This window comes from Saccostrea cucullata, unplaced genomic scaffold, assembly GCF_032062105.1.
Source record: "Saccostrea cucullata isolate Sc308-1 unplaced genomic scaffold, CSIRO_AGI_Scuc_v1 ctg2928, whole genome shotgun sequence".
Classification (NCBI taxonomy): domain Eukaryota; kingdom Metazoa; phylum Mollusca; class Bivalvia; order Ostreida; family Ostreidae; genus Saccostrea; species Saccostrea cuccullata.
In genome coordinates, this window is record NW_026934768.1 from 52,720 (window position 1) to 61,234 (window position 8,515).

An 8,515-nucleotide genomic window follows, 5' to 3' on the forward strand; every position below is an offset into this window, starting at 1 on the left:
CTTAGGAGCTATTCTAACCCTGATCCCCACGGGGTGGTGACCGTCAAAAGAAAGAAGGTCATAAGAAAGAAGGAAATAACAAAGTTTACTTAATATAAGGTAAATGCACTTCCTTGTATCTCCTTCGAAAATCGTCTCGTATCTTTGACAAATTGATAAAACATTAAAATCATCGAATAATTTTTTTTTTGTTCTTTTTTTTTACTCTTCTGCACCTTTTTGTTCATAGTCTTGCCATTTGTAATCTGCACTTGTTTAATTGTAGTTTTTTTTTTTTTGGTAGTTTTCAAATTCAATTTCATACATTTCATAATCAACAATTGGGATATGCTTTAGAGTGAGATAGTCACTTTCGATAAATGAAAATTTATCAGTGTGTAATTATGTTGTTTTGGACACGCTGAACATGAGTAAATTGAAAGGATACATTTTGTTGCTATGATAATGAACAATTTAAGAGATAATTTGTACCATTTTCTTAAGCTGATGCCAAAATGACATCCTTTATATCTTGTAATATAGTTTCTTCATTTTATTGGTTATACTTTATGTGTGAATTCGAATCATTGATGATGAGCTTCTTTTTTCGTAAGCTTGCTATTTTCCTTGTTTTAGCTCACCTGAGCCGAAGGCTCAAGTGAGCTTTTCTGATATGTCCGTTGTCTGTCGTTGTTGTTGTTGTCGTTGTCATAGTCGTTGTTGTCGTTGTAAACTTTTCACATTTTCATCTTCTTCTCAAGAACCACTTGGCCAATTTCAACCAAACTTGCTACAAAGTATTCTTTAGTGAGAGGGATTCAAGTTATTCAAATGAAGGGCCACGCCCTTTTCCAAGGGGAGATAATTACGAAGTAGAGAAAAATATATGGCGTTTTTGAAAAATATTCTTCTCAAGAACTACTGGACCTGGAAAGATGAAACTCATATGGAATCATTCTCAGGTACTGTAGATTCAATTTTGTTCAAATCATGACCCCCGGGGTAAGGGTGGGGCCAAAATGGCCGATCAAAGTTGTATATAGGAGTATATAGGAAAATCTTTTAAAACGTTCTTCTCAAAAACCACTCGACCAGGAAAGATGAAACTCAGGTGGAATCATCATCAGGTAGTGTAGATTAAAGTTTGTTTAAATCATGACCCCCCGGGAGTAGGGTGGGGGCTAAAATGGCCGATCAAAGATTTACATAGGAATATATAAGACAAATCTTTAATTTTTTTTTTTCTCAAGGACTATTGAGATGGGAAATACGAAACACATGTGAAATTATCCTCAGGTAGTGAAGATTCAAGTTTGTTCAAATTATGACCCCCGGGGGTAGAGTGGGGCCAAACTGGCTGTTCAAAGTTTTACATAGGAATACATAGGAAAAATCTTGAAAAATCTTCTTTAAAAAAACCACTGGGCCTGGAAAGATAAAACTCATGTGGAATCATCCTCAGATACTGTAGATTCAAGCTTGTTCAAATCATGACCCCTGGTGTTAGGGGCCAATATGGCCGATCAAAGTTCTACATAGGAATATTAAGGAGAAATCTTTAAAAATCTTCTTCTCAAGAACCATTGAAACAGGAGATATAACTCATGTGAAATTATCCTCAGGTAGTGTAGATTCAAATTTGTTCAAATCATGACCCCCGGGGGTAGGGTGGGGCCAAAATGGCCGACCAAAGTATAACATAAGAATATTAAGGGAAACCTTTTAAAATCTTCTTTTCAAGTACTTCAAAGCCATGATTAGTAATATTTAAATGGAATCATCCTCAGGTAATGTAGACTCTAGTGCGTTCAAATCATGGCCCCTGGGCCTCTTGTTATATCTCATTTTAGTTGAGTCAGACAAAATTGTAAATTTGCATACACACTTAAAAGTGTGTATGATATATATAATGCCTTTGACTCATGTAATATCTATTTGAATGAATGCATTTTTTTTCTAGCATCCATGCCATTCTTATTTTATTTTTTTTATTATGCCATTATACCATAGCTTTCTTATTTACATTAGAAATTACAATGAAGAGTTGCTTTTTAAATCAGAATGCCACATTGTTTTATGATCTTTTAAAATAAAATACCATCATTGATCCAGGTTATCTTTCTTTAAATGTTCTTAAAATATATTTAGTGAAAGTAAATAAATTGATTTTAAAACTTTTGCATCAGATACTGTGTCTATTAAATTTCTATAAAGTTTTTGGAGATCAGGTCTTCCCGGAATCTGTCTTAATCCCAAATGGTATAATTTGGCTCATTATAAACACTTTTTTGTAAGCAAATGTAGCGGACTTTATTTAAAATCTTAAACATGGAAAGAAGAAAACGATTGTTAGTTACTTCAATTAAACGTTGAGATATATCAACGACGTATTTTCATTTAACGATCGACACCTACATTCGTATATTAACTTCATCTATTTCAGTAGGTATGAAATATAAGAGACTACAGAAGCTGATACATCTTTTTTCTAATTATAAACTTATAAATAAATTGAATATTCATGAATATACTTATTGTGCTTTGTCAGAAAATGAAAAGAACACCAATTTTTGTCAGTATTGAAAATTGATGTAAAATTAACAATTTATTGAGCATAAGTAAATTTTTTGTAAATGAAATATTTATCCGTTAGAAAATTTTCTGACACTTAATTAATTTGAGTGATTTCAGGAACTAGCATGATATTTTTAATTTATTGTAATTCATAATCTTGCTAATTAGTTTAATTAAGCATTAATATTTTTTTTTTTCATTTGATTTCCATTTGATTCTGACTTTTACAAACAAAAAAAAAAAACTGACAAAAATGAAGAGGGTGACTAACATATGGGGTTTATTTCTCTCAGTATATTTGATAATCAAGACCAAGCTCTACGTATGTACAATTTATAAAACGAAGTGAATTATTGACAAACAAGTTTCTGAAATAAGAGTATCAGCAGTCTCGTTCAATGTCATCATTTCGTAAGTTCTAGGGTGGTTACGATTAACTTGTCAGCGAATACAACTTACAACTTATCAATAAGTCAACTGCTGTCTCACATTTCTCATGCTGATTGTTAGGCCTGTGACAACTGCGCTTTATTAACAGCCATTTTTTACACAATGAATTGTCGACGGATTTTCCCGTTATTTCCCAATCATGATAAGGAGCACAAAGGATGTGACCGGTTGACAAGCGATGCTCACTCTTCCATGGCAGGTGATCCCACCTCAAATGTTTGAGAGGTATAAGTTTGCTCTATACCTATTTTGTATTGTGAAATAGACTTTTAATCTTGAATACTATAAAATAATGGACTCTTTTTGATGTTGAATATGGATTGTTATTCACCAGAAAGAGACCAATATTGACCAAGGTGGACCTGCGATAGGTTTGTCATACAATTTTCTCCTGCTCATATACGCAACTGGTTTCGTGCTTTGTAACTATTGTTTAAAAACCTGTGAAGAACGTTGATTATGACGTCACAATGCCGCTGCATGCACTGAACCACAGGTGAAAACGGACTCAAATCTGGAAAATATGTAGTGTTTTGAACTATTATACAGGAACTATGAATAAATTATATAATAATATTCGTTATTTTTATATATCATCTCCATATATATCGTTTCATTTGATTTCAAATATACCATTTTTGTCGCATTTAAGACATTTTGAGCTACGTAAGTACAAATCATAGTACAAATCATTCATTAACAATGGGCATAAGATTGTAAAGAGAATACAGAGTATCTACATGTACTTTTATTTGTTGGAAAAATGAAATTTTCATGGGTTTGAAGAGATATAGACAAAAAATTGCAAAGGTTTCACATCTATGTTGAAATTATTCTGCTTTTGAAACAATGATTGACTTAACTGACATTTCTCGTTCACTCTTCAATTTCTTTACGTCGCAAAAAGTCCAGGCAAAAACATTATCTAAGTTAATATTTTTTTAAGTTTTGGATTTTTGATTTTGATTTTATGGTAGTGTTCAACATTGCATGATTTCACTAACTTTTGACGACCATTTAACAGACAGTAAATCTAATTTGCCGTCCATGTTTTGTCAATATACAAAATATGTATTGTACAGTCATACGTTTTAATACATGTCATGCTAATACATTCTGTAAAATCATGTCGTTTTTAGTAAGTGTATATTTATTACCTTCTAAAGTGTTGTTAATATTCATTATAGAATACAATGATGTGATCTTTTTTTTTAACGCGCGTTTAAGCTGATTTAAATATTGTGATTCTTATTCTATATGGGTATCAAAATAGTAGCAAAAATAAATATAAGCGTTGAATATATCGCTATAGATACATGTAACTATAGTATTCAATGGTATACTATAACTCCTACACTTATCTTTTGTTTTACTCATTAATATTCAACAATAGTATTTCTCTAAGGGTCGTATATAGTAAAGGTCATCTTGACCTCAATCTAGAATTTTATTAAGTTTTCACGCAGAAGTTTTTACTTTTCTTGCAGACATAATCAAACTCATGATCACACGAATAATCGTGCCACTGCCAGTTGCTACTTTTCAATGCTGCTACGCAGTTTTCATTTCTTCCTCCACCTGGTTGACCTTTGACCCAATCGCCATTAGTCACTATTGATCCCGTGGATTCATAGACATAGACTCCTTCTTTAAGGATATCTGTTGCACCAATCCACATATGGGTATAACCTTAATGCCAAAGAAAATAATAAATGTTGTATATCCATTCCTTTTTGTTTAGATATTGTTTTTTCCAAGTTTTTTTTTTCTTTTTAGTGGAAGTGCATAATTACTTTATTTCTCAAGTTTAAAATGGTATTGCTCAAAAAAAACAAAGAAGAGAAATATATACCTTTCGCTTTTGTTAGTGACCTTTCCCATGGGGTTTGATCTTCAAGAATATAAGCGCCAGCTCTGTTACAAATAACCTATAAAGCATTCAGAACTTTGTATCATTTAGAAGCAGATCTTTCATATATAGAAATGCATTAAACATTTTATCTGAATTTTACGCAATGTGGTGTACAATGTACAAGATGTCTTAATTCAAAGACACTGGGGGTTTATAAATTAACCAGCAAATATTACTTTCTTATATGACATCATCAGCTGTTAATTATCATTTAGCAAAGAAGAAATTCGTGTTTTATTTAAAAAATGACAATTTTTGTCTATCTTCTTAAAGCAGACCAATTTAGTCTAAAATGACAACGATTTCAATGGCCCTCTTTACAATTTTTATTGAGCTCACCTTTGCTGCATCAAATGTGGTTTTGGCTTCAGAAAATAAGTAGCAGATGTTTTCGAAACATATCCAATTATCTGGACATGCTGTTAAATATATAGGGAAAAAATTATAACTATTACTTAATATATATCTTATGTGGCGAGTACGAAGTCGATTTCGTTGTTTTTACGGGTTAGTGTACAATTTTATTAGCGCTGTTTTATTTGAATATATGAAAACAAAACATTCATTGAAGTACTTAATTAAGGACATTTTAATTGCTCTCCGCGGAATGCGCTAAATAGATTACATAGCCAGATATTATACATGTATTAACAGCATACTTCGGGATCCACATATTTCTCCTCTTTCTTTTATGATATGTAGAGAAAACAACACTGGGGACATTCTTAAAAAAAGTATGATGTATTCAGGCAATGTTTTTGGTAAAGTTCTTGAAATAAAGGTATGTTTAAAATGCATATAAATCACTTCTCGAGAAAGTTAGACTTTTTAAAGAAAATTAAGTTTGATAATTTTCCAAAACCGCCGATAAACGTAAACTATCATTAACTATTGCATAAAGATAAAAGAGTGTCTAACGCAAAAACGTACACTAAAACTACGGCATCACATGACATCTATAAATAGAAAAATGTTCCTTAATAAAGAAGCTAACAGAATAACGATACACTAGGGTTTGATCATTTTTGAGTAAATTATATAGTCGAACAACATCCATTCTTCCTAAAAAGTGCTGCTAAAATCCCACTGTCCTGTCCGATAGATAATTATTTCACACATTCACAAAAAAAACCTTACCCGATGTTTTGAATTTTATAAATATGAACCAAGATTTCTCATAAAACCATGCTTATCTCGGGATATTCTAGAAGCACTTTCAAAGTATTTTAGAACACAAATTTTCCATCTGTACAAATCTTTTGCTTTAAAATAGCTTATTGTTGTTCTGTTGCATAATTTACTATTTACTCTTCCCTGGCCTGATGTTAAGTGTACTTTTTTTTTGGCTTATATATAGTGGAAAATTATAATTAAATTAGTAATTGAAAGAATCAACCTTTGACTTTGCAGCGTTTTTCCTGTAATTTTTTGTTCTCCAACTGTAGAGACAACAAATGCTCTAAAAAATGAAAAAAAATATATATATACGTTCAGAGACACAAGGAAATAATTCCAAGTCACTAATAACAACTTACTTGAATTCAAAACATAACCTCGAGACTTTTTCATTTCAGAGAGCATTTTGTAACATTCAATAAGACGGACTTCATTTGTACAAAAACTAGAGCCTTCCACAAAAATATAGCAGTAAGGAAGTTACATTTATATTTCATGTCCATTTTAATTGCGACATTACTATGACATTAAACTTTCAAACAGTTATTAAATTTCTCTGTATATTTTTGTTTTCCACGTCTTGAATATTGATTGGTAAAATTTTATGCTATCTAAACAGATAATATATTTCATAGATTTCTTTTACATCGATCACTGTTCGTTTTCTTCATTTTTTGCCTTAAGTATGAACCATTCATACTATATTTTTTTAAGATAATTATCATTATACGTTATTAATAGAAAATCTATATATTTTTAACTTTTTTTTTAAGTTTTAATATTTTAATTACAATGTTATCAGATTAATTGAAAGCAATGCAAAATTGATTCTATAAAATACTTAAACAAAAACTCTAAACTGATATGTAAAGATGTATTCCGATAAATTTAACTATGAAGGATATGGAGATAACAAACAGTATGCAATCTCAATATCAGCAGAGAAAGCACTGACCTTCGTAACATCAGAGCTGGGATCAGGTGCCATGGGGGAGTGAGCATCCCCTGCTGGCCGGTCTCACCCGCCATGTTCTCCTCATTTTTTCGATATTTTTTTTTTATTTATCTAGATTTTTAACAAATGCACCAAAATACTTGTCTTCACTGTGGACATATATCTTTATTTTTTTTGTTCTTAAAATTTTATTTCATTCACTTACCTTTGTAGATTTCATAACTTTTTCGATGATCTTTACATGGATCCGACATCTCATCATAGAGCGGCTGACCTTGTACAGCAGTATTGATAACAGCTATCGAAAAGATTTTCAAAAACATCTTCCTTAGACACCTAAAATTGAAAATGAGTTTTTGAGTATTGAGAGATCTTTGTCTTGCCAGCTTCTGTTGTAAAAGGAGAACTCAGTTTATGCGGATGAGTCTTGTCATCCCGCAGTAAATAAATTCTAACCAGTGACACAAGGATCAGCTCTTGATTTTGCGACTCTATTTATATATTTTATTATATATTTATACTGCGTCACGTGCGCTTATGTTTCCGGAGGAAAAACGATCATACGTGAGTATCGACTCACGTGATTTGTATCAACTCACCCAATGAAAAAATATATCTTGTGAAACATGTCTGTAATATACATTTTTGTTATATTTTTGGAATCAGTTGACGATAAGAAAAATCTATTCCATAATTGTCCATCAATATATATGAAGTCGCAATTTTAGAGAATGTCGGAATACATGCACGAGACTTCGTAAGGGCGTGCAATGAACCAATGACGCTTTTTTATTATATAATTAAAGGTTACCTTGATAAGGTACATTCAGACGTAGACTGCTTTTTTTAATTGCAACTACATGCATGTATGTTAGGTTTACAATTTCATTTTAGTTTTCCTGTATTTACATCATATTTTCGTGTATAATTCTATTTACATACGTTGAAAATATTCATCATAATATCCCTACTTTCAAAAATTTTATTCTTCTGAATCTATAAAATCATATATAGTATAGTCTGTATCAAACACTTTGGACATATTTATTTTAAATCAAATTTATTCTCACCTGATTCCAAACACTGTTTCCAAACAGTATAGTTCTATTTCCTTGGACTTAACAAACAATACTGAAAAATAGAAAACATTTTTTTTTTCTGTTTCGTATACCACATAGATCACAACAAGTATAAGTCTTTAAATATTTTTGAATTTGGGTATCTAGAACTTTTCTGCACTATCTTGCTTCTGATGAGTGTTAAAAGTTACCAATGGATCTTTCCTAAGATCCGAAATTTTTATATTCGATTCACATCCTATTGAGGTTTTACATAGGAATTTTGCATAAAGGTCACGACCTTTCACCAGCCAATAAAAATTCTGTCACTTCTTCCAACCAATAAACTTTTGGCTATTATATCAGATCAAAAAGTTAGATAAAAAGAAGTCCCTTTGCATAATGTAAAAA

General features: G+C 31.2%; 1 protein-coding gene across 1 annotated transcript; it reads right to left on the reverse strand.

Annotated features, from left to right (window-relative positions):
- Positions 1 to 3,674: 3,674 nt before the first annotated feature.
- On the reverse strand, positions 3,675 to 8,177 carry LOC134241312 (perlucin-like protein; the record flags this gene model as incomplete). Its single annotated transcript, XM_062723376.1, has 6 exons — positions 3,675 to 4,692; positions 4,856 to 4,931; positions 5,255 to 5,334; positions 6,312 to 6,374; positions 7,252 to 7,382; positions 8,117 to 8,177. Coding segments are annotated over 6 exons (650 nt in total), but the record flags the coding sequence as incomplete, so codon positions are not given.
- Positions 8,178 to 8,515: the final 338 nt, after the last annotated feature.